The sequence below is a fragment of the Piliocolobus tephrosceles genome, chromosome 9, assembly GCF_002776525.5.
Source record: "Piliocolobus tephrosceles isolate RC106 chromosome 9, ASM277652v3, whole genome shotgun sequence".
Taxonomy (NCBI): domain Eukaryota; kingdom Metazoa; phylum Chordata; class Mammalia; order Primates; family Cercopithecidae; genus Piliocolobus; species Piliocolobus tephrosceles.
The window spans coordinates 37480171-37506982 of record NC_045442.1 but is presented as its reverse complement, the minus strand read 5'-3'; the positions used below and the strand labels follow the sequence as shown (position 1 = coordinate 37506982).

The following is a 26812-nucleotide window of genomic DNA, read 5'->3' as shown; positions in this document are numbered from 1 at the left end:
CCAGACATGGTGGCATGCACCTGTGGTCCCAGCTACTTGAGGGGCTAAGGTGGGAGGATCACTTGGGCCCCAGATGTCAAAGCTGTAGTGAGCCATGATCACGCCCCTGCACTCCAGCTTGGGCGACAGAGCGAGACACTGTCTTTAAAAAGAAAAAAAGCCAAACAAGTGAACAGTGAGTGTCTCAAGATTGGAGATTATGAGACTTAGCATATTTAGTATTCAACTTGTTTTAAGCACTCTCAAAACTACTTTAGTACCTTTATGCACATATGAAATGTGCTAAAAGTCACAATCCTTCCTCATTCAATAAAAGAAGAAAATTGAAATTACATTTGAGAAAACTATTCCAAGTTTTGTAAGTTCTGATACCTCCCTTTCCACTACTTGAAATGAGTAAGGTTTACAGTCAATTATTTTTAATAATTATTACCTATTTTAACTGAGAATTATTTGTTTAATGAAATATAAAATATACATAAATAAAACATATCCAGTAGCCTTTATTTACCAAAATATCATATCTTCTATAGAAGCAGTATAACTGCTATTATATACAAACATTTCATGTTTCGAAAAAAAAGGAGCATAGAAATTTGTGTTTGATTAAAAAACACACACAAAAAGGATTTATGAACCAAAATTGTAATTTGCAAAAATAACAATACATATATTTACATAGAAATTCTGGTTTTCTTTTTTTCATAGGCTCTCCATATCTATTATTTCATTCAATTCTCCTTGCAAGCCAGCAGGGTGGGCTGGGAAGATACTATCATTAAGTCCATGATGAGGTATAGAGACAGAGATCGTCCAAGATGTTGCAAGGAAGAAAAACAAAAACAAAACAGGGTCTAGTGCCCAGGTTGGTTCAAGGAATAGTAAAATTTCATGGTCCGTGGTTCATGCCTGTAATTCCAGCACTTTGGGAGGCCGAGGCGGGCGGATCACAAGGTCAAGAGATCGAGACCACAGTGAAACCCCATCTTTACTAAAAGTACAAAAAATTAGCCGGGTGCAGTGGCGGGCATCTGTGGTCCCTGCTGCTCGGGAGGCTGAGGCGGGAGAATGGCGTGAACCCGGGAGGCAGAGCTTGCAGTGAGCCTAGATGGTGCCACTGCACTCCAGCCTGGGCGATAGAGCAAGACCCCATCTCAAAAAAAAAAAGGAATAGTAAAATTTCCAAAAGCACAAACCACCTGTTTCCATTATTACTATCATTTCATAAAAGAAAAGGAAGGATATTTTAACACCCCCAAATCATCTCAGAATAAAGGAAAAACTCACTAAAGGACTGTTGGCCACTCAACACTAGGAATAAAAGGCGTAGTTGAACTTTACTCTGTAGCTGGCTGCTGCACACAACCCCCAACACTTCGTGGTCCTTATTTTCTCACGTGACCATAGACCAGTGAAAACTCTGTCACAGTCTTGTGTTAGGGAACCAGCGTGTTCAAGCGTGCTTCCTCCTTTCAGGGTAGCACCTGTGGCCTGGCTTCAAGTAAAAGTGTAACTGCAAGTCACTTTGAGCTAAAGGGCCCCTGACGTCACCCGGGGTAATGACTATGGTGGCCATAATTTCCAGGCTGAGAAGAACATGGTTTGTCATATAAAAGTGCTTTGGTCATCCAATGGGCAGAGTGTTTGAAATAGAGGCTGTTAGCAAAAACTCGAGCTCCACTGCTGCTATAAATATGACTGGCCATGGAATAGAAAGACACTTTATGCAGAGGCTTCATGTTATTGAGAACTGCTGTATTGTAAAACTGGCAACTGGGGGCACGGAATAGAGAAACATTTTATGTAGAGGCTTCATGTTATTGAGAACTGGTGTGTTGCAAAACTGGCAACCAGAATTGCTAGTGATTTTAACAAGGACTGTCTCAAAAAGAATGAGATTCTATCTGTAGCAGAAATAACAAGTGAAAATCATCACACACGTCTCCCAGTCACCAGACAGAACGTGAAGCCAAATTCTCCTCTGTAAGATGACCACCACCTCACAAGCAGAAGGCTTGTGTTTTATGTTTTATGATGATCACTTGTGCATAGAGACTCATTTACATTTCATAGTCTGGAAATACCACCAAAAGTCATTTCTTATTTTTAATGTTAGCATAGGTTAAAAAGAATAAGGATGCTGTTTTGAATGTATAGAGAAATGAACTTCTCTATACTATTTTTTGGTCCAAAATTTGGGGAGAAAAATTTGGTAATAGCAATAAAAACTTTAAGGACACAACTCCTTCTATTTGGAAATTTCATTTTAGGAAGTTAGCCTACTGGTATATTCAAGGTCTGCAATGAACATGTATTAAAGTATTATTCATGACATTTAAATTGGAAGAAACAACCAGAGAATTTTGATTGCTATTATCAAATTCCTCTCCATAAATGTTATACCAGTTTAAATTCAAATCTGCCCTCAAAGATGACCACCAATATACAGCTAGTTAATTGAATTGTAATACATTTAAGGTAGACTATTAAATCATCAGTTCAGAAAAGAATGTGGTTAATTTTTACTTACTAACAAATAAAAATGTCCATGAAATAGCTTAAGTAAAACCAACAAAGCAAATTGGTAGAATGGCGTATGCACTATGATACCATTTATGACAAAAATGTATGTGTATATTATGTACAATGGCAGTGTATGTATGTTTAAGCACACACATACATACATATATACATACTTATACACACATACATACATATATATACACACATTGAACTTACCATGACAATGTCCCTTTCTGGGGAGTGGGTTAAGATGGAGATATAAGGAAATGGGAGATTTTTGACTTCATACAATTCTTGCCACTTTGATTTTTTTCCCTGGTGAATCTGTATTAGTTTTATTTAAAAAATATAAAGACTTAAGAGAATACCATTTCCCATTTTCTCTTGAAAGAGACTTATATACTAAGGTATATAAGACCTACTAAGGTATGTACATCTACCTTAGATTTTGAGTAGGAAATGCAGATATGTACAATTTTTATTCTCTTTTAAAGAAAAAAGCTTAAGAGTTTTTGATGTACAAGAAGTTTTGAGATGCTAGCTTTCCCTCTCCAAGTGCCAACTGAAAAGTTCATTTTAAGGTAATAATTCGAAAAGCAAAAATCAAAATATGGAAAACTGGCTGAGTGCTATGGCTCAGGCCTATAATCCCAGCACTTTGAGAGGCTGAGGTGGGCGGATCACCTGAGGTTGGGAGTTCAAGACCAGCCTGACCAACATGGAGAAATCCTGTCTCTACTAAAGATACCAAATTAGCCAGGTATGGTGGGAAGTGCCTGTAATTCCAGCTACTTGGGAGGCCGAGGCAAGAGAATCTCTTGAACCCAGACGTGGAGGTTGTGGTGAGCTAATATTGTGCCATTGCACTTCAGCCTGGGCAACAAGAGTGAAACTCCGCCTCAAAAAAAAAAAAAAAAAGAAAAGAAAAAAAGGGAAAACTCACATGGCATCTTGAAGAAGCTAGGGCTGTGTTTTATAACTTTTCATTTGGATTTCTCCATACATGTTTTCATAGCCCTTAGCTAAATGGTTATAGGAATGATTTTCCTGCTTTGACATTTGTTAGGCACCTTGAATGGGCATAGCTCACCTTCCCTGCAGTGAGAAGGAAAATCAAAGACCACTGAGTACCACCACACTCACTTGTCCTGTTCCAGAATGTAGACCCAGCCACCATGGATTCCAGCCAATAATAAAGAAGGGTTACGTGCTAAAAAGGTTGAAACTTCTCATCCAGGTAGCAGAGAAATTTGTTTTCTTCCATGTAGCACATGTTGACTTATTTTATATAACTAAGTATTTAAAGAGAGTCAAACTTACTTTTTGATTTTATTCATTATTCCACCTTCATTGTTTTTAATATCATGGACCATCTTTTGAAGCTGCCTGTAAAAAACAAAATTAAACATAAGATACTAATAACCAGCCTGACTTTTTAAAAGAAGTCTTCTACTCTTCTCAAATACAAAAAAGAAGGGGGAAGAACCCTACCAAAACAACCTCCAAACAGGATGAATTATATTGTATTTAATTAAATTGACCATCTGCTACTTTAGCAAAGGAGAAGCATGACTGATTGTATAAGGACTGTGGTCACTGGGCTATGTACCCCTCCGTTGGGATGTCTGGGCCAGTCTCAGGCTGTGAAGAAAGATATTCTGATTCCTTGCTCATTGTCTTAGAGCATCTACATTATGAAGATAGGTGCTACTCTGTGGACACAGAGAGGCTTCAATCAGGCCCAAGGTTCTTTTTTGTTAAATGTTAGTAGGTAGTATCTATTAAAACTTCCATTTAAAAGTTACTCCTACCTAGGAGTCACAAAGAAAATGACTATTAAATCTGACTGATATTTGAAACTTCTGTAGAACAAAAAGTAATATTGAGGCAGGAGAATAGGGTCTGGAGGCAGGAAACCTAAGGCCAGTTTGCACTGACTGCCTAGAACTGAATCAAAAGGAAAACCCCACATCTCCATGCCCAAGCAACAAAAAGATCAGAGGCTACTACCTTTGCACTGTGTTATAGATGAAAAATGGAAAGTGCCTCTGATTGGTCCCCTCCTGTAACCAATCAGACTGGTCCCAGGCCAAGTCTTCCTGTGTAACTTGGTACCTTCACTTCAGCCTCTGATTGATCACCTTCTGCAACCAATCAGACTGGTCGTGGGCCACTCCTTCACTTACATAGGATGTAACCAAGTAACCAATGGGAAACCCCTAAAGGTTTTTAAACCCTGGAAAATTCTGTAACCAGCGCTGTTGAGCCACTTGGTCAAGCCCATTCCCACTCTGTGGAGTGTACTTTCATTTCCATAAATCTCTGCTTTCATTGCTTTATTCTTTTGTTGCTTTGTTTGTGCAGTTTGTCCAATTCTTTGTTCAAAATGCCAAGAACCTGGAAGACAGGTAGTCAAGACCCTCCACTGGTAACAATATGTACCAAATCAAAAGATAAATGACATGCTGGAAGAAAAATTTGCAACATATAGTAATAATAATAAGAACAACATATTAGGTTGCTGCAAAAGTAATCACGGTTTTTGCCACTAAAAGTAATGGCAAAAACTACGATTATTTTTGCACCAGCCTTTCTTGATTTACAAAGAAATCTTACAACTCAGTAAGAAAAAGAGAAATAATTCAATAGAAAAAATGAGCAAAAGATATGAACACACAGCTAACAGAAAACAAATACAAGTGGCCAATAGACCAATGAAAAGATATTGAACATCACTTATATTTAAACAAATTGAAATCAAAACAACAGTAAGATGTCTTTTCGCCTATCAGACTGGCAAAACACAACAAGAATGATAATATCCAGTTTTGAGAAGGTAAATTGTTACAATCAATATCTGTCAAGATTTAAAATGTTCATGACTTTTGACTCAGCAATTGGACTGCTAGGAATTTGTCTTATGAATATGGTCACAAAATGATGTCAGTATACACATATAAGCATGTTTATTGCAGCATGATGTGTAAGAACTCTCTAATCCTCCCTGCTTCTCTTGCCCTCCCCACAGCCATAACTCTGAAAGCAACCCAATGCTCATCAATCATTAAAAGGGAACTAGTTAAAGAAATTCTGATAGATCCGTGCAATGAAATGCCACAGACCCCTAAAAAAAAAGAGGAATATACCTCTATATTGCTGCCTGGAACTTCTACTTTCTACAAAGGGGATTATTATTTTATGATGTTTTAAAATATTTGAATTTTTATAGCATATGTATATATCATTTATATTATCTGCGATATATAAAGATATGGAGAAAAATGTTATAATGGGAGGATAGGGCCATGTTATGTTTTCCTCATAATAATTTTATGACTTAAAAAATGTATAATAAAATTTCACATGGTTCTTCCCTGAAAGAGTAGGATGTTTTAATTCACCTTTCAGGTAAACTCTTCCTTTCTTCCAAGAAAACTATTTGACTGGACCCTTTAGATAATGAGCTGTACACAGCTATTGTTCTTATAGGAAATGGTGATTTCCCCATAATCCTGAAAGCAGATTTTTCTGACTCTGGGAGCCAGGCCTTGGGATAGGTAATAGAAATAATTTAGCGTAGGTCTAGGAAACTGTTGGTTGAGGACATCTGGGAGAAATACTGCCTCGGCCCTTTGTGAATTTAGAACGCCCATGCAGTGGAAGAGTTGCTTTTTGGTGTGTTGGTGGAGCAGTGTAGAGGGTAAGAGGACAGCTTGTCAGAAGAACTCTGCCTGGGCAAGCCGGTGGGTGTCCTCTACCAAGTGTTAATTTAAGGCTAAACACTGCAGCGATGCTGGTGGTCTGCCAGGGCTGCTCTACTGAGGGCAGGCCCTCTAGCACTTAAGGAGTGGAGTGAGATTTACCGGATAGGGAACTGGGAAAAGGGAGATGCTCAAACGTAAAATGGGAATTTAGACTGCAGATTTTGGGATGATCTCTCTCCTTCTAGGGCTAATGGCTGTTAGGCGCTAGAGTGCTGAAGAGCACAGACAAACCTGAGGGATTTTCAGTGGTGGGGATTGGGGCGATGGCGGGGTTGGGTGGTAGTCCTGAATCTGAGGCTGGGTCTGGGCCTTTGCTCTGAGAAAAGCCACAGCCAGAGCCATCGCTAGCTGTTTTCAACCATATAATCCCTCTCCGCTGTCCCTGAATCTTCAGTAAGATCTTGTAGTAGCTTCAGCCCGGCCTCAGCTGGGCCTTGGGGAAGAGAGTGTTCCACAGGCATGGAAGGGCGGAGGGAGGGCAGGCTGGAGGTTGGAGTAGAAGGTTAAGAGAAACTTCTTTTGGGACACCCTTAAGGCTGCATCTTAGAGAATTATCTCCATAAGTGAGGGACCCACTGAGAGGCCCATGTTCAAATGTATGTGTCAGGGTCTGGTGCCACATCATTGTAATTTGGGTAACATAGGAAATGAGAACACATTTTATACTCCCTAGCTAGGGAGGCCGGAGGCCAGGCACACTGATGATACAAGTGTAAGAGCTCAGGGAAGAGCCAGGCACATATTACGGGCTCAGTAGCAGAGAGAAAGGATGGTTGAGAGACACACAGAGGGTCCCTCAGATGGGCCCTTGAGTTGCCTCAGAATTCTACAGGTTTCTAGAATTTGTTCACGTATACTCTATGCCAAACCCCTTTCTCCTTTTCCTGAGGAAATATAGAGAATCTTTGAGATAGAGGAAAGAAGGAAATGAAAATAAGGGGTCTGGCAATGGGGAGAAAGAGAGATTGAGAGACAGACGGGGCGAGGGGGAGAGAAAGAGAGAGAGAGGTTGAAGTGGATTGATTGCAAGGAAATTCAATAATTTTATATGGAGGGCAGAGGGCAGCTCTGGTTGTAAGCTGACTATAACTGAATGGAGTATCTTTAACCTAAGTTAATGCTTAACCAGGTTGAGGAGCAAAATGAGCCAGCAGTAGGGACACAGGCGGAGTAATAGGGAACCAGGGGCCAATTTGCAAAAGTGATTTTGCTGTGGATGTAAATAAACAGATGCAAAATGTTGCAAAAGAATTGGATGCAATTTTGTCATTTGCTCAATTTGGCATTTGGTGCTTCTTGGCATTTCCTAAGTACTTTTTATTGTGTATTATTAGACCTATAACAATTATACTATGTAACTATATCATTATAGTAAGTTACTGAAGTGTTACATAAACTATACTTTTTAAAGTCGATGCATAATAACAGTAGATATTTATGCATGCATGTGATATTTCGATACATGCATACAATGTGTAATGATCAAATCAGGGTAATTGGGAAACCCATCACCTCAAACATTTATCATTTCTTTGTGCTGAGCACATTCCAAATCTTTTCTTCTAGCTATTTTGAAATATACAATAAATTATTGTTAACTATAGTCACCCTAGATAAATTATACTCTTTATATTGTAAAGTTTTCTTCTCTCTCTGTATCTCGTTTACACAAATTCTGATGTCTATAGACTGCTTTGTTACAGCTGCCAAACTTCTGTGATCTGGGAAGACATAGTGACCCCAAACCAAGATTTGCTGTGATGCTCTTAGCTCATTATGTCAGCTCTGCATGCATCTGGTGGTGCACAGTTCTGCTGCTCTCTAGTATTGGCCATTGTATCTTGGAGTGCTTTTTGCTCCTTATTACAACTTATAACACATGCCATAGCAAAAGAATGCACAACTGGCTGTTCCAGGAGGGGTTGTTCTGGATTCAAACAGTAATCCTTTTACTGAGATGAGTTGTGTATAGGTAAAGATAGGTAAGGCACAGCTTCACTTTAATTATCTCATTCAGAGATATCCTTCCATGGTGGGGAGATGGATAATACAGTCACAATGTCCTAATCTTCTAAAGTCATAGAGAGACAGCCATGCTCATGTAACAAAATAAAATGAAGAACAAAGCTTATCTAATACATGTTTTAAAATATGTATTAATATTGTAATTTTAAGTGGTATGGGCATTTTGGTATTTAAAAATGGTGAGCAGGTCATAAAAATAATTATAATACTTGAGTAAACTGAATCAAATTTTATGTTCTCTCTTTTGTTTTTAATTTTCAAGCTTTTGAATTAAGACACATAACTTAGTCACACTTTAGTAGTGTGACCTTGGATAAGTCTGAATCTTGAGAGATTTAAATTCCAGGATGCACTGAGAGTAGAAAAGTCACCATTTGAAAGTTACAGCAGTTTTTTGCCTTTGAAGTGCCTTACTTTAGAATCCAATAGACCTCAGGAGGGCTATTGGACCACAGCTGGCTGGGCCTGGAGATTCTCATTGGGTTGTCTATGGTGCGTCAGAAAATCTGCTTATTATTATTATTATTATTATTATTATTATTATTATTATTATTTTGAGACAAGGTCTCACTCTTGTTGCCCTGTTGGTGGGGGATGGGCTGTCTTTGCTGTCACTCATCCTGCAAAAACTCCAACCTAGAAAAAGGATGTAAGAAAATGAGGATGTAGCAGGCAGGCCTCAGGCTTAGTACTGTGATGTTTCCTGTCTTCCCGGGGCCTCCTGGTTGTTGGTCCCTGTGCTGCAGGTTGAATAGAGGAATCTTCTAGAAGGATTTCCATTGAATAGCCTTCCAATTTTTACTAACCATGCATAAGATGCACAGATTTTACACAACTAAGATCACTCTTGACATTTTGAAATCTGCGTGTTCCGCTTAATATATTGTGAATATTTTCATAAGTGAGCACCGTCCTTAGGCTTTATCTGTATCTTTCCTTCCTCTGCAAACTGAGAGGCTTTTAAATAGCTGAAACTCTGATCTAAGTAGGTGTGACTAGAAGCAGTGAATCAGGACCCCTCAGCTTGAGGGATTAGAGAGATTACCAGACCACATGGCCAACTGAGACCAGGAGAAGCAAAGGCTGTGTGAGAATAAGTGCCGAATGTCTTGCTTCTAGGAGCCTGGGATCAAGAGGCTTGGACCTGAGGGACAGGGAGGGAGGGAACAATCTCTGGTCCCCCCTTGTGCCTTCAAACCCAGCCTCTCTTCCAGATCACCCTCTGAAACAGTGTTTTCTGGAGTAAGGTCTAAAGATTGCCTGTATTTGTTTATTAAAAATTCAGATTGCTGGACCCTAAACCATATTAATAGAATAAAAATTCCAGGTAGGGCCCAGCAATCTGCATTTTAACAAATTTCCTAAGCCTGGTGACTCTTAAGCACACAGAAGGTGGAGAGCCATTTTTAAAAGAATTAGGCCAGGCCAGGCGCGGTGGCTCACGCCTGTAATCCCAGCACTTTGGGAGGCCGAGACGGGCGGATCACGAGGTCAGGAGATTGAGACCATCCTGGCTAACACGGTGAAACCCTGTCTCTGCTGAAAATACAAAAAAAATTAGCTGGGCGTAGTGGCAGGCGCCTGTAGTCTCAGCTACTCGGCAGGCTGAGGCAGGAGAATGGCCTGAATCCAGGAGGGGGAGCTTGCAGTGAGCCGAGATCCGGCCACTGTACTCCAGCCTGGGCGACAGAGAGAGACACTGTCTCAACAACAACAACAACAACAACAACAACAACAAAAGGCTTAGGCCAGGTTTGTCCTCTTCTAGGCTAGGTTTAAATGGAAAGAGCAAAAGAGACGACTTCCCAACCTCCAGAGTATCTTCCCCCATCCACCATAGCCTGGAATCGCTTTAACAACAAATCTTACTCTTTTCTCCATAATGAGTGGCCAAAGGCTTACCCAGGCATTCTTCCCAGGAAAGGAAAGACACTGGCAATGGAATCTTAGTCAATGGTATGATGTCTGCTTTCAACAAGGGGAAGACAGCAGAAGGAATTGGCTGTGGTTGCCAATGGCCAGGCATTCACCTTTACCTGGACTCAGATTAATACAAGTCGGGCACAGTGATGCTTCCAGCCTGCCTGCCTTCTCTTCCCAGGCAGCCTGGTGTCAGAGCAAGGACTCCGACCCCAGGAGCTGAATGTATACAGCCCAGCCTTCTTCAGTGAGTCTTTTTTTTTTTTTTTTTTGAGACAAAGTCTCGCTGTTGTCCCCCAGGCTGGAGTGCAATGGCACGATCTCGGCTCACTGCAACCTCCACCTCCTGAGTTCAAGTGAGTCTCCTACCTCAGCCTCCCGAGTAGCTAGGATTACAGGGGCATGCCACCACGCCTGGCTAATTTTTGTATTTTTAGTAGAGACGGGGTTTCACCATGTTGTCCAGGCTGGTCTCAAACTTCTGACCTCAGGTAATCCACCCGCCTCGGCCTCCCAAAGTGCTGAGATCACAGGCATGAGCCAACTCACCCAGTCCTTCAATGAGTCTTTTATGAATCGAAGTTTAGACCTTACATCAACTGGTAGTCTTTCCACAGCTCCTTCTTGGATGAAAAGGTAGGTTAAAGAAATGGTCTTGACTTTGGTGTACATTAGAATCACTTAGGGGACTTTAAATAATCCTGATACCCAGGCCTTGCCCCTGACCATTTAAACCAGAATCATTGACTGTCAGGGGATCCAACGTGCAGCCAAGGTTAAGAACCACTGGCAGTGTTATCAGGATAGGAGAACTTTGTACATACCCCAGGTAAGATCGTCTGGCCAAGCAAGCACAAGGAGAGGAATCCATACAGAGAATCCACAGAAAGGTATCTGCAGGCTGAGAACAGCCCCAGGCACGTAGAAGGATAAACAAGTTCAGGAAGGATGGAGTTGAAGGACAGCGAGCTCTTCCACGGCCAAGAGGGCGTTGGGGGAGGGCAGCTGCACGCAGATATTTTGGCCAGATCACCAGAGTTGTCCAAGAAATTACATATTTTACAAAAACACTTTTCCAATAATTTATATTAAATACAGGAGATGATTTAACAGATGATATTATTTGTAAGTTTTGTTTTTTTTTTTTAATTTAGTAGAAATAAGAAGATCAGAAAACTTCTTGTTTTCCTTGTAACTCTAGTGCTGTCACAGAGGACAATGAAAGGCAGGTTTCAGGATTTTTTTTTTTTCATTTGTCTTTCAGAAAGGGTGGAATGCAAAGCATTGCTAATCAGAGAAAATCCCTGTTTAATCTGCATGTAGGAATGGATTAAAGAGTGTCTCAGGTGAAAGTGACTCTTTGTAAACAAACTGAACAAATAAATCCTTCCTTCTTCATCCCCTACATCTTAACCTCAGGTCCAGTTCTTGAGTTTCATCCTTTCAGTGTTCATAGGGCTGGTCCTCCTCTCTGAGCCAAGATCTAAGCCTACACTTTCCCCCTTTACAACAGGAAAATGCAGCAGCTGGCAGCGGGGCCCTCCCACCCATGCTGTGAGGGTTTGTTAGGGCCTCTTTGAGCGAGTGTTTCCAAAACCCAGATTTCAACAGACGACTCCTTCCTCAAGAGTGCAGCAGCTCCCCGGTGTCTAGTGAATCAAGCCTGAGCTTTTTGTCATGGCTCAGAGTCACTCAGTCTCACCCTGAGCTCCATGCTCATATAGACATTTTATTTTTGTTACTAAATTTTAAAACAGCTGTATGATAGAAAATTGAAAACTGCCAGTAAGAAAAAGGAAAAGGGCCGGGCGTGGTGGTTCACGCCTGTAATCCCAGCACTTTGGGAGGCTGAGGAGGGTGGATCACTTGAGGTCAGGAGTTCAAGTACTGCAAGCACCCCTGGGGGCTGCTGGCTCAGCCCTTTGCTTTATCCACATATACTTGGGTATATCCTTAGAACATCCATGCTAATACGGTTGACCTGGTATCTCCAACTTATATGTTTCTAAAATCAATTTGGAGTAGAAATCTCTGTAATGCTTTCCTTGGCATATATAGAAACAAAAATGCATCCATGAATACTTTTTACTATCAATGGATTTTTAAAAACACTTTTTTAAACTTAAAATTCAAATAAACTTAAATGCATTTAATTTAAAAATAAAAAAATTAATGTTCATCATTAGGTCTGCTGATTCTCTAGTTGACTTCCTCCTTTTTTAGGTGTTTAATATAATTGACTGTGGGTTTCTTTTTAAGATGCTACTCATATAGTATGTTTTATTTTTGTTACTAAATTTTAAAACAGCTCTATGATAGAAAAATTGAAAACTGCCAATAGGAAAAAGAAAAAGGGCCAGGCATGGTGGCTCATGCCTGATTACGGGCACTTTGGGAAGCCAAGGAGGGTGGATCACTTGAGGTCAGGAGTTCAAGACCAGCCAGGCCAACATGGTGAAACCCTGGCTCTACTAAAAATAGAAAAATAAGCTGGATATGGTGGCGCGTGCCTCTAATCCCAGCTACTTGGGAGACTGAGGCCTGAGAATCGCTTGAACCCAGAAGGCAGAGGTTGCAGTGAGCCAAGATCGCACCACTGCACTCCAGCCTGGGCGACAGAGTGAGACTCCATCTCAAAAAAAAAAAAAAAAAAAGAAGAAGAAGAAAATGGAGTTTATAAGCTGGCATCCTTGGATCTTCAGGCTTGAAACTTCTGAATGTTCTTTAACCCTTTCTCTCTGTCTTTGACTCTTCATCTCACATCTCCAGTCACATTAAAAGGGTGAGGAACAGCAGCCAGGTATCAGGAATAGCAAGTGCAAAGGCTCAGAGGTGAAACTGTCTGAGATGTTTGGGGTCCGGTGAGCAGCTGAGAGTGGCAGGAAAGTAGGTGTTGAGGGGATGTTTACAAGACAAAGATGAAACCGCAGGGAGCAGAGACAGATAGTCAAGGGATCTGTTAGGCCAGGGAGATGGGGGTTACAGGCTTCCTGCTGGAAGCCCTTGGAGACCTTTCCTCGGGGTGTGTCATCACGAGGGTGGAAGAATGGAGGAGGACCTCGGCCTGGAACAGTGGTGGCTGGAACACCAGTATGGAGGCAACCCTGCCAGGCCCAAGCCTCAAGCTCATGACAGTGTGGTACCAAAGGCAATGTGCCCTGTGGTCCTCAGCTGTGCAAAAGGACCAACAACTCTCCAAGAGGACATTACTGAGACAGAGTGCCATGTTGGCCATACTGGGGCCTGAGACAAGATAAATCAGCAGGACTGATTCTGTCTTTGTTTAAAATTCCAATAATTTCTTCATCATGGATTTGTGGGCATTCATTTTGATTTTTAAAATATTATATTAAATACTATTTGTATCAATTTATTGATGGGGGTTACCCCTTAAAGTTTAATGTCATGATTTGCTGTTTTATGAAAGACTCATTTTGTTTTATTCCACAAATATTCAGTGTGTGCACACTGGGCATGGTACATGCAAGCCACAGAGCTAACCTGAACACAAACCCGACCCTCTTGAAATGCAGGAAAGGGGCCCCTTTCACCACCTTATAACATGACAGAAACCTTCTGGCCTATGTGAAGCCAGGGGACAGATATAGGCAGACTGGATAATTCTCTGATTCACAAAAAACATCCTCCTCTCAGGTCACTTCTGTCTTAAAGCTGAAGTCTTTGGCCACCAACCCATCGTTCCGAAGCAGCATGATACTTTTTAGTGACTATCCTGTTATTTGCATGCAGCAGGACTCCTATGACAATTTCCCCCCCTCCACTCTTTCTAAAGCCTTGTCCATTTCTGTCCCCAGCTTCCTAATGCTCACTTCCTCCAGCCTGGCCTTCCTATGAAATAACAGCAATTATATTTAGATTTGTGAATTCAGCACTGGAGGCTGCTTCCTTCTGAAAAGTGAGCTCATGGTGGAGCTGGCAGAATTTTGACAGCTTTGGCAGTCTCTTCCATGGTGTGATAATGTGAACAAGCCCCTCAAGGTCGAGTTAGTGCCCTTCTCCTCCATTTCACATATGCAGATACTGAAGCCCAGAGAGATCAGATATCATGAGTGTCTCAGACTATACAGCAGACTCCGAATTTTCCCTATAATTAAGATAGTCACAGAAATTTGGAAGTGAGAGAGACTTTGGGAATATCCTGGGTCAACCTCCTCTTATACCAAGGGAGGAATTTAAATTCCAGGGAAATTTTGTGATTGCCCCGAGGTTAATGTAGTTGAGGACTCCTCCAACTCTTTTAGTCATACCTCTTCCTTCCCTTTCCACACACGGCTCGAGCCCCCTGCTAGAGGAGAAACTTTTCCATGGCGGGAGGTACCCCCCACATTCTTACGCCAAAGTTCAGAGCTGTGATTACAGTATAAGCCCAGTAAGCCACTGTTGAAAGAAGCGTCATGCATGCCAGTGATCAGACTTGGAAAATCAACAATGGTAAAAGCCAGCATTTATTGAACATGTACTATGTTCTTGGTACTTTGTGTGCATTATCTCATTAACCCTCACAACTACCCTGTGAAGGAGGTACTATTATTATTCGCATGTTTATATTGTGATAAAAAACACATTGGCCAGGCACGGTGGCTCACGCCTATAATCCCAGCACTTTGGGAGGCCGAGGCAGGTGGATCACGAGGTCAGGAGATCAAGACCATCCTGGCTAACACTATGAAATCCCGTCTCTACTAAAAATACAAAAAATTAGCCAGGCATGGTGGTGGGCACCTGTAGTTCCAGCTACTCGGGAGGCTGAGGCAGGAGAATGGCATGAACCCGGATGGCGGAGCTTGCAGTGAGCCGAGATAGCGCCACTACACTCCAGCCTGGGTGACAGAGCGAGACTCCGTCTGAAAAAATAATAATAACAAAAAATTTACCATCTTAACTATTTTTAAGTGTCCAGTTCAATAGCATTAATATATTCACATAGTTGTGGTTATCCCTATTTTTATAGATGAGAAAATTAGACTCAGAGAAGTTAAATAATTTGCCCAGATCCTACAGCAAACAAATGACAGAGCTGGAATTTGAAATCAGGTCTGACTCCAGAGCCCATACTCTCAACCCACTCTGGATGATACAGGCTAACTTGTTTCAACTTGGCCCCTCACCAGGGCAGGTGACTGGCTTCACCACTTACGTGCCTCTCTGGATACCTTCCTCTCTGTCCCCGAAGACGACATCCATTCCCTCTACCAGCCCAGTAATCTTTACTGTGACACAGGTGCCCCTACCCCTGGCTATTGGTCCCCAAGATTAGACATTTTGCTAGAGTAGAGCGTTGGCTCTTAAGGGCCTGTTTCAGACTTTGGGAGGAAGAGAGAGTAAAATGAGGAAGGTACAGATGGCAGGGGAAACGGGAAGGAGAGTGGGTAGGGCACGTGGGAGGCAGGAGAGAATGCGGTAGCGGCCCTCTAGGGTCTGGAATGTGCTCAGAAGTAGGGTGGCTGAACAGAGCAGTTGGAAGGACACCACCATAATCCATGCATCCTTTCTCAACATCTGAGGCAGAAAGGCCACCTGAGGGTCCTGGAGTGGAGGGGCTGTGTCCCCTTACACACCAGCATCTTGCTGCCAGGGTTGTTTCTTACTATCTACTTATTAACCGTATAAAGTAATTCGTAAATTTCTCCAGGTAGTTCATACCCTACCTTTTTTATTTTTTCTTGTTTCTTTTTTTTTCCTACTGAGATCTGCAAATATTTTGTGGTAGTCTTTGGCATGTCTGAACGGCTGAGCTTGGTTATAAGCAGTCAGAAATTGGGCTGACTTGGCACAAGCAGGAGTAAGGATGATTCCACTAATACCCTGTGTCCTTCAAAATCTCTGGTAGGATTTACCCTATCGGAGGCAGTTAGACATCAGGGACACCACCCTGAGACTGATGAGATGGCAAGGAAATGAGGCTATACCTGCCTTAAGAAGTTCTTAGAAGCTTTGTCACTTGATGTGACAGCTGAAATTGGCATGGCCCTTCCTCTCTCTGACTTTAGGGGCCACTGGTCCTTGAGGCCTCCAGGGACACAACACTTTCCTTTCCTTTAGCACATTGGAACGCTTGCTGAACCCTGCCCTCACCACCCACCTGGCCGAGGTCTTGGGTAAAGGGAAACTTCCTCATAAAACTACATAAAAGCAGACTGCAAAAACCAAAAAAGTTAAGGGAGGCTCCTGTATTCATAGATGACACAGACTCTTGGGTTTGGAAGAACGCCAAGAGGTCATGTCATTTAGTCTCTTCACTGTGTCTGACTCTGATGTGTTCATTGTTCTGACGAGGCGCTGACAGCTGCACTGTGCCTCTGGTCACTGTCTGTCCTCTACCAGCATAAAAATGCGAAACTGACGTCTCTTAAATCAAACCAGCTGCCAATAGGTTTGTAAAACCAAGCGACTGATAAATAGCTCTAATCATGTTTCTGAAAATGCAGTTTTCCAGAAAATAAAAGTGTCTTAAGAATTTGAATACGTTCTTTTAAAAATTAACTTAATGGGGGGAAAAGGAACTTTGGCTATATCTACATGGCATGATATATATAGTATTGTCATCTACTTGTCCTGGCATCCATTTCTGCAGCTAAAAGCAAAGATATTTTCAGGAAGTAAAGAGTGATTTTGAGGGATGGCATTTCTCATACACTGAAAAAGTTTGACCCAGTTAAATTCTTCTTGGCTCTGAGAAAACAAAGATATTGGAAATGTCTTGTATGTAGGGGTAGGGGTGAAAGGAAGCATTGTAATTCATTAAAAGCATCTAAAAATGTTTGTCAATAATGCTAAACAAATTATTTTTCATACTGAAGCTTTTTATACTTTGAACCAAGTAAGGTTGTAAAATGAAGGGGTAAAAAATGGAATGGGGTTGGGAGTCATTTCACTCTAGGTATGAGCTCAGACTCTCTTGTCTTCTACTCCAAGCACCTTTGGTCATAGCTTCCCTCTGGAGAACTCCCGTTTACTTAGGTGTGGCCTCCCACCTCTGGTCTTTCCCCGCTTCTTATCACCATGTTCCTGAACAATGTTCCATTTATCCAGCTAGACTATTGATTGAACCACCTCTGTGGGTGGGTAGGAGAGCTCTCTGCCCTCTTGGTCTGAGTTGGTTATCAGATAAACGAGTCCTGCGCGAGTGCTAGTGACAGATAATGGCTCAGTGCCTGAGCCTATTGCACTTAATGATGTTTAATTTTGAACCAGAACATTGAGACACTGCCGTATCCCACATACATGCCTTTCTAACAACACAATCCAGGGCACCAGGGAAACACAGACCAGCAGGAAGGGGGCATTCATTGAGCTCTTACTCTCCAGTATATAGAGGTACCGTTCTAATATCCCTGCTTTGTGTTATATATTATTGAGATATTATTATTTCCATTATTCAGATGAAAAACCTGAGGCTAAAAGGGATTAAATGATCTTCTCGAAGACCACGAGCTGGTAAGTACAGAGCAAATGTTCAAATCCATATCTGCCTGATTCTTTCTTTTCAGTAAGACAAAAACACCTTCCAGGGGCACCTCTTAAAATACCACGTTGATGCTGTGTACTTGGTCTGTATATAAGACCAACTCTGCTCTTCATAATTATAACTCACTCTCAGATTACATGAATGATTGTGGGAGCATTCTTTGCAAAATATATAGCAGTAGGATATCAGACACGCCTGAGTCAGTGTGGAATTCAAGTTTGGGCCTGGAACACACAATTGCCTGAAATACTGACGGCAGGAATCCTCAGAAGGCTTTCTGACTAGTCAGTGACTGCTTTTTAATTTTAAAACAAATGTCTATGAAAAGTAAAGAACACAGACAAAGCCTGAATGTTACACTGGCCAATAAATTACACAGGCAGACATGGAGCTTGAACAGGTGACCTGGCCTCTCTGGGCCTCAGGTTTCTCACCTGTGGAATAAAGGGGCTGGAGAGGTGTCCTTTCAGTCCTTGCAAGGCAAATCTCTGTGCTTCTCCATGGAAGCCTGTGTCTCTGCACATTGTAGAAGCAGGCAAGGCCCGAGTCCTCATGGAACTCCACAGCACTGACTACATAATTTCTGGGGCCCAATGTACAATGAAAATGCAGGGCCCCTTGGTCAAAATTGTTAAGAATTTCAGGACTGCAACAGCAGAGCATTAAACCAAGCTTACTGCTTGACCCTGTGCTTGGTCCTGCTTACAGAGCATAGGACCCTATGCAACTGTACGGCCACATGCCCAGGAACCTAGCAGACCTGTGCTGCGTGTTCCCTACAATGTGTGAAGGAAGGGAATCTGGAGTAGGTCTGGGGCCCCCAGCCAGCGTGGGAGGCAGGGATGCTCCTGGGGTAATGACAGCCTTCCTTAGGAAACTGGCCAACAGAGAAGTGTGGCTCAGCAAGCAGTCACCACATGTCCCTCAAGCTGGCTTCTTTGTCTTGCTTTTGAAATAAACATTGAATAGCCATGCTGGACTGAGGGAAATGATCTGTTTGGAGGCCTCAACTATTGTGCTGCAAAAGGGTCATGAAAACATCAGGTTAAAAAATGAGGCTGCAGGTGTAGCTTCCAGTGGACTCCCTTTTGGAAGGGAGGTGAAGGCAGGAGAGGTAGGAAAAGACGGTGAAATAAGGAGGAGGAGGGGCTTGTGGGGTGGGCTCTTTATGCAGGAACAGATAGCCCTTGGCTGTGGAACAAAGCACAGGGAGGAAGGAGGTGAAGTCAGACTTTCTTGCTCATTGCTAGATGGAGACAAATACACCAGTAATGAGGAGGCTCGACACACAGTCAAGAGGAGCAACCTCCTGAGAGGGTTTCCACTGCAGCAGCCAACCCCAGTGTCCAGTGTCAGCCCAACACAAAAGCTGCCTCCCTACAGCTGTGCTGGGGAACCCTGAGGTCATGTAGGACCTAGAGGATGGCAGCCAGCATCACACTTCAGGGTTCTCTGCTCCCTTGATCTGGAGCAGGGACTTGGGTGGAGGCTGGAATTCCACCCCATCAGCAGGTGAGGCCCATTTCTGGAGCAACAGGTGAATCATATTCTTAATTCTTAATAATGTGCGTGGTTCCTAGGGGCCTAGGAAGCCCAGCATAAACGTGGAATGAAAAACCTAAGGCTGTCTTTGAGTGTTTAAACTTCAACATCTGACAGAGCAAACACAGAGAAACAAGGTCACCCTAAAGAAGCAGAATGTCCCCAAATCTATGAGATTTAAGGGGGACCTGATGGAATGTAATCACCAATCCAGAGACACAGGGTGTCCAATGGGAGGCAGTAGCGGTACCTCTCTGACCTCCATTCTGCAGAGATGGAGTCTTGGTTAGGTGGACTTAAAAGGCTTCCTTAGTGAGGCTCTATCTACAGTGGGCAAAAGCACCGCAGCCCTGCAAGCCTGCAGGCAGGATTACCCAAGAGCCTTGAGCATCTGACATTACAACAGAGAGCACAGGCTCTTCTGAGCACAGGACCCTGGGTTCCTCACATAGACCTCCTCTCATCATTCCTAATATGCAGAACAATCACACAAAGCGTTTCCTGAGATCCAGATACAATCAAAACCAATTTAAAGAGTTATTTTGGAGAGGGGCAGGGGAGACATAGAAATGCTCAATAGAGCTGGAAAAAAGTCTTCAATGAAAAAGACTGAACCCTTAAAACCTACCCATCAGTTTCAAAAAAATATATACACACTGGCCACAGGGAGACCAGACAAGACAGGGTGAATCCTGCTCCAGAAACTCTCCCAGCTCATGGAAGAATTATTCCAAATACATGCCTCTTGGACACTGCCACAGAATTTTCATATACAACCAGGAAGATTAAAGGATGGACAAGCAAACGCATTTCATCTCTCCTCCACCAGCTGCTTTGTCTTTTATCCAATATCTTCAGGCAACGTATTCTGCTCCAGGACAAGCACAGTGTGTGCACCTCTGTCCAGAATTTGGTCTTATTATTATTACTGTTATTGAGACATGGTCGCATTCTTTCACCAGGCTGTAGTGCAGTGGCACGATCTTGGCTCATTGCAACCTCAGCCTCCTGGGCGATCCTCCCATCTCAGCCTCCTAAGTAGCTGGGACTACAGACACATGCCACCACACTAGACTAAGTTAAAAAATTTTTTTTTTTTGTAGAGATGGGTGTCTTGTTATGTTGACCCGGCTGGTCTTGAACTTCTGGCTCCAAGCAATCCTCCTGCCTCAGCCTCCCAAGGTGCTGGGATTGCAGGCATGACTCACTACACCCAGCCAGAATTTGACCACTGGATCAGAATCACCAGCCCTTGAACTTCTTAATGGCTGTGTTATCACATAATATGCTTTTTACCTCAACATTAAGAATTTTCACTCAAGATTTGCTCAGTCTACTTGAAGAAGTGGAAACAGACTATTTATTCCAAGATGACCTTATGTCTGGAAATCTTTTCCTGCTCTCACTTTTCTACCCAGGAGAGAGCAACTTATACCTCAGTGGTGCATATAGTTCATGGGATCCAGTTTTGTTTGACACAATTTTTTAAAAGGAACAACAAATTGAAATGCAGACTGAAGGATTTATTGCCCCTCCTCTAGGCAATCCCTCACCCAAACCATCCCAGACAGGAAACCCAGTGTGATGTTAGCAAAGACCACAACAATGACAAAGATATGTATTGCCTATTCTGAACTTTAAATATATATTGTCACTATAAGCAAATAGAAATGAATATTTGCTTACTGTTCTGAAGAGAACATTCTACTAGTCTGACTTGGGGCAGTGTCTCAGCAGTGGCACTATGGACATTTTGGGCCAGCTGATTCTTTGTTGTGGAGACTGCCCTATACAATGTATTTGTTTAGCAGCATCCTTGGGGACTAACTACTAGTGTCTGTAACACTCTCCAGTTGTGACAACCAAATATTCCCTAGGGGACAAAATTGTCCCTGATGGAGAACCATTGATCAAAATGATCCAGCTGTATCTTGTGGGAGGCTGGGGAAGAATGCTTCTGTGGAGTCTATTAAGAAGCCAAAGAAAGCCAAGTGTTTTAATTTCCCTAGAACAAGCTATCCTTTAATTTCTGTCTCCCTTTTTTTTCTTACTCATGTAAGGCCTTCTTTGAAAATGAACCACACTGATAAATTCTCCAAAGAACAGATGGGGTTAAATCATCTGTAGGGAGAAAACAAGAGCTTGTCTGTAAACATGTGCCTGAAGAGTTTGGCACAAGCCCAGTGCCCTTCAATCCAGTAATCTAGGAGGCAGGGCTGGAAAATAAATGTGATTTGGTCCTTGGAAACCTAATTGATTATAGCATAGTCCATTTGGAAACATGTTATGTGGAAAGGAAGGTGTTGTCCAGCCATGGTATACAACCATTGGGTCCAGAAGAGAGGTTCCTCGGACATGTGGACTCTGGTTTAGGGTTTTCCTGGCACAACCATGCCCAGAGTGGGTGAGGAAGTTGCCTTGCATTTTCTTGGCTGATGACTCTGAAGTCCACTCGCACTAAGCCAGTTTCTGGTGACGTGGCTCCCATGCGGCTTGCCCACAGGAAGAAAGAACCCTTTCCAGCTGCTCTGGGTAGTCCATCAATCGGTATGGTGCAAGATGGCCCAGTTGAGTGGCTTCTCAGCCAATAGGAAGCAGGTAGGCAGTGTGAGGAGGATGGGAAACCGAACTGTCCAGGAAGTGGGTCTAATCTCCACCACTAGATGCTGTGCCTCCTGACTGCAGCTCCCCACTCTGCTTGCCACCCCAGTTAAAAGGAGTTGGAACCACATATATGAAGAAGAAGAGAGATAGCAGATGGCCACTCAGCATGGGTGGGTTGAGGTACTGGTGGTTGTGTTTGCTTTTTATTGACTTGGTGTACTGACTAAGTGGCAAATACTCTTCTGGGAACTTCAGTCCATGTTGTTTCACTTGGTCTTCACACAAGCCTGTGAGGAAGACATCTCTAGTTTTGTTTGACAGCTGGGAAAACTGAAGTGCAGAGAAACCAAATGGCTTCAGGATTTATAGCTAGTAATTGGCCATTAGAATCAGCCCTGTTGGGCCCCAATGGCATGGTCCTTCTAAATGTATCAATAAATATTTCCTGAAAGTCCTGAGATAAAATGGTAGCCTTTGAGAATGTAACATATGTCAAACGTGGTCTCTGTGCTTAAAGGATCACAGCATCAGAACTGAGAGAGACTTTGGGAAATGTTCTCATTTTGTAGTTTGAACCAAACAAACATAGGGGACATGGGGGAGCTGAGAACCTATCCCGGATGTTGTAGAAGAAAAGGAAAGAAAAGGCATATATGGAAGAGCCATAAATGCCTCTTCCAGGGTGTGGTAGGTGAGTGGGTGTCAGTTGAGGTGGAGAGGGAAGGGTGAGTCAGTGTGAGGGCTGATGAGGATACCATCAACCAAAACAGGGAGGATCTGAGAGGCAGCTAGTTGTGGAAAGGTGAAAAGAAGGTGAATTTGTTTCTGGAGAACTGAACCAGAAAAATCAAGGAACTAAAAATTCTAGTTGAAAACTCCAAGCCCTGAGAAGAGAAGGCATGTCTCAGAATCCATCAAATAGGGTCTTAGTGAGACCCCTACCAAGAAGACCCAGACACCCACGGTAGGGCTCTGTCATGCTTAACATTATTAGTCACTTAGATGAAGGCACAGAAGGAATGTTTGTCACATCTGCAGTCCATGCAAAGCCAAGTGTCACAGATGTCAGAATCAATAGACAAAATAGTGAAAATAGCCAGAAAGAAGAAATGGAACCAACATGAAATTTATCAGGGATCAATGGAAAGTCCCTGTTTATCTTCAGAAAATCAATTACACAGCTATAGAATTAGAATAACAACAGTAATGATATTAATAGCTACTATTTTAAAAATCCAATAGTCACTATGTGCCAGTTGCTTCACAGAAAAATTTGTTTAAACCTTACAATAGCCCTACGACATTGGTACTGTTATTGTCTTTATCTTACAGGTGAGGAAACCAAGGAGATTAGGCAATCTTGCCTAAAATCACATAAACCTTGATTTTTCTAACGGAAAAATGCCATACTCTTTAACTAATAAGGTAACTGGGGAGACCCGATTTGACCACACTTGTGTCAAAGACCTTTTCTAGTTGTAAAAATGAGCAGGTATGTGTTTGTTTATGCTACAAAGAAAAATACACAAGCACAGATGATGAGTCAATTGGGAGGCTATTAAAAACTAAACATTTCATTTTCAAGTTTGTTTTACTAATTTGAAAAGGGATATTTGCAAAGTGATGCAGGATTGTAAATTTTGAAATGTTCCACTAGAAGGGTGAAATTTTTATGATCATAGGAATATTTACTGTGGAACAATTGAGAACCCAGGTCTAGCCAGGTTTCTGATGATATCTTTACCTCATACAATTAAGGGAAAATCATAGCTAGGAATCAACTAAGAGACCCTGAGTGTCTATGGACTCCAACTAACAGAGAAGCCTACTTCAGCAGTGCCTCAGTGGGAGCAAAAACATGAGAATCTGTGCTCACACCTCTCTGTGGTCACAAGCAACTTAGCCATCTCGCCTATCTCTATTCCTATACAGCAGAAACTCTCAAGGTGATGACCCATCCCCAACTGGGTTCATCCAGAACATTCCCTTTCTCCTTCATTTTGAGAATTCTTTGTCTCCTTTCAATCCTGCATGACCTCCTTTCCTTGGATGACTCTGCTTCCCCTCTCCTTCTAGTAATTCCTTCTTCTCTACTCTCTTCTCAGTCCTGGGAATATACTCCCTGGATCAAGGTCATTCCTTTCAGTTCCCTGGAAGAACACTCACTGTCTTTCTATTTTTGTGGCTAAGAATTTGAGCAAATTCTCACCTAAGCCTAAGAGTATAAACATAACTGTCCATTTTTGCTGTCATCTGGTGCCAAATACTTATGTTGTTAATCAACCTCCAGAATTGATGTCAACCAGTCAGGACAGAGGACACAAATCACAGGAGGCAAGTATTTCATCTATTAACTCCTCACCATCCCAGCTATCTAATTATGGAAAAGAGTTAAGATGGTGCTTCGAGCCCATTGAATTTACAATTTCATTTCTTTGAAAAGTTCCACGTCAACAGTGTACATTTTATCACAACGTGATGATTCTATAAAGACAACTGAGTAATCAAGTGGGAAAAATCTTACTTTTATGTAAGCAGATGAGTGTAGTATATGATTATCTGTGGTATAATTTTGGTTTTCTATTCCATAATCTATGGTTGTATATTGCCCATCAACTGCTCTGTGATCAAGCTGGACTTTGTCCCAAAGGGAGGAATCATAAAATGATTTAAGTTCTAGCACCTTTACTTAAATTCCCATCTGGATTCCCTGAAAGAGAATACATCTCTGTATAGTTCTACATTATGCTATATGTCTGAAAAAACCATTTGGAATCCTCCTGTTCATTCAGAGGAGGGTACCTAGTTAGTTTCTTTGCCATGTCTTTCTTCCCTCTCTTTCTCTCTTCCTTCTCATGGCTGTGCCCCAAGTCCAGGCCTACAGCCCTGGATGCTTGGGTTACTTAAGCGCTCCTCCCTCCCACCAGATCCCTGCCTCCAGTGTCCCTCCCACTCCAACACATCCTACCAGACTCCTTTAAGCCTGCTGTCATGACATCACTAACAGCATAACCTGTTCTCCAACACTCCCTATGGTTAGGGCCCTCACCACCCTTTGCAACGTGGACCCGCCCTATGTGTCCAATTATACCAGGACCTTCAGGTCCTACATGCCCTACTCTATAGTTTCCGCTAGACAGAAAACTTTCCTCACCATCCCACAAATGGACTGTATTTTTGTTAAGCTTTGAGTGACAGCCTCTGTATTTCCTCCCTCCCAGAACATACATGTTTCCTCCAATTCTCCAGTATTTTATAATTTTACCCACCTCTCAAAGTCTACCTCTTAAATTATCTTCTCTGTGAAACCTCCTCCTGCTACTCTAATTCTCTTCTTACATTCCTTCAGTCACTTACAGCTTCTGTTGTATCATCCCTGCCCCTCATGAGGGTGTAGCTACTTGAGACCAAGGGCAAGAATGAGTGCCTTCCTGTCCCATCAGTGCTGATCACACAGCAGAACTCAACAGCATGTTCTTGAAATGGTTGAATGCAGTTGATACTGCCTACTGATCCCAGATCATTGGTGCATATCACATTACCTTTTACCAAGCACCTCCTAGGCATAAGACCTGTATTCTACTGTGAAGGTCTGTCCCTCTGCCAATTCCAGACTTTCTCTTAAATACTGTCTCAAAAGCTTCAATTCTCTGGCTCCTTGTTATCTGGGATTACTTGTCTGCTACACATGTCACATCACCCCCTGAACATTTGGCTAAGTTCTGATATGTAGTCAGAATAGAAAACACTCCCTGAATGGAGGGGAACATCACACACTGGGGCCTGTCAGAGAGTTGGGGGCCAGGGGAGGGAGAGCATTAGGAGAAATACTGAATGTAGATGACGGGTTGATGGGTGCAGCAAACCACCATGGGACATGTATACCAATGTAACAAACCTGCACCTTCTGCACATGTACCCCAGAACTTAAAAGTATAAGAATAATAATAATAATAAAAACTGTTAAAAATGTGGAAAAAAAAACCCCACTCCCTGAACTTTAAAAGTTCCAGTCTCTGAAAGCCATGATGCCATTACAATGAGACAAAAAGACGACCTTCAAAAGCAAAATTTGGGGAAGTTGTCTTTTCCATAGCTCCTTGACTCATGCCCGTGGGGCCGCTTCTGGTTTATTCTTTTTAAGAGGCTTGTTATAGATCATTGTTACATTGACATGAGGGTGTTGGAAAGACAGATCTAATCCCCCCAAACACACTTGTAATATACACCCACAAAATAAATGAGACAATAAAACAATGAATCACAAATGATTACAGCTATCCTTAAAATTAAATAGTAACCTGCAATAAAATGGGTGAGGACTCAGTTTAGAGAAACCCTTCCTTAGAAAAGTTGGTTGCATTCAGACTCTGAACGTTGACCTTCAGTAGAATCTAAGCCCTTGGTATTTCTGTTTTATTATCTTTCCAGAGCTTCATACTTTATTGTAAGAGGTAGCTAAAGCAAGTCTCTCTTGTTCCTACACATTTCTTTAAGAACTCAATCCACTTCCCTATAGCAAGTGCCACCCATTGCTTTCCCTAAAAGCTCAGTCCACTTCCCTATAGCAAGTGCCACCCACTGGAAACTAGCAAAGCATTCCAGGATTTCAGTATTTCTGAGATGCCATAAGAGCATTGGGGCAAAAAAAAAGGAGATGAAGAAGGGTAAGTATTGGGTGGGGAAAATCTTACCTCAACTTCTGACTGGCAGGGACGGTTATTTTATTAAGCTTGTCCATTCTGTTTGGTAATTGTAAGAGACACGAATAAGTGTCCAGTGGTCACGTCAGCAGTTCCTGGCCCGCCTAAGGAGCAGCATGGTAAGCCTCTGGTCTCGAGGGTTCCGGCCACTCAAGTCTGATTTCTGAGAGTGCAGGCTGCTGGCAAACACCCCTGCTCTAGGGAGAAGTAAAACTTGCCCGAGCACATAGTCAAGTTTCATG

At 42.3% G+C, this 26812-nt stretch overlaps 1 protein-coding gene across 2 annotated transcripts in view; it reads right to left on the bottom strand.

The window, feature by feature from the left end:
- BLNK (B cell linker) overlaps window positions 1–26804 on the bottom strand; it is a 78090-nt gene extending 51286 nt beyond the window's left edge. Inside the window, exons 1-2 of one of the 2 annotated variants that reach the window (XM_023206268.3) lie at window positions 26562–26804; window positions 3844–3909 (exon numbers count right to left, since the gene is read on the bottom strand). In XM_023206268.3, the coding sequence (XP_023062036.1) occupies window positions 3844–3909; window positions 26562–26608 (113 nt within the window). In that variant the 5' untranslated portion in view covers window positions 26609–26804. The remainder of the gene's footprint in view (window positions 1–3843; window positions 3910–26561) is intronic. The other variant, XM_023206267.3, reaches the window with a different exon arrangement.
- Window positions 26805–26812: the final 8 nt, after the last annotated feature.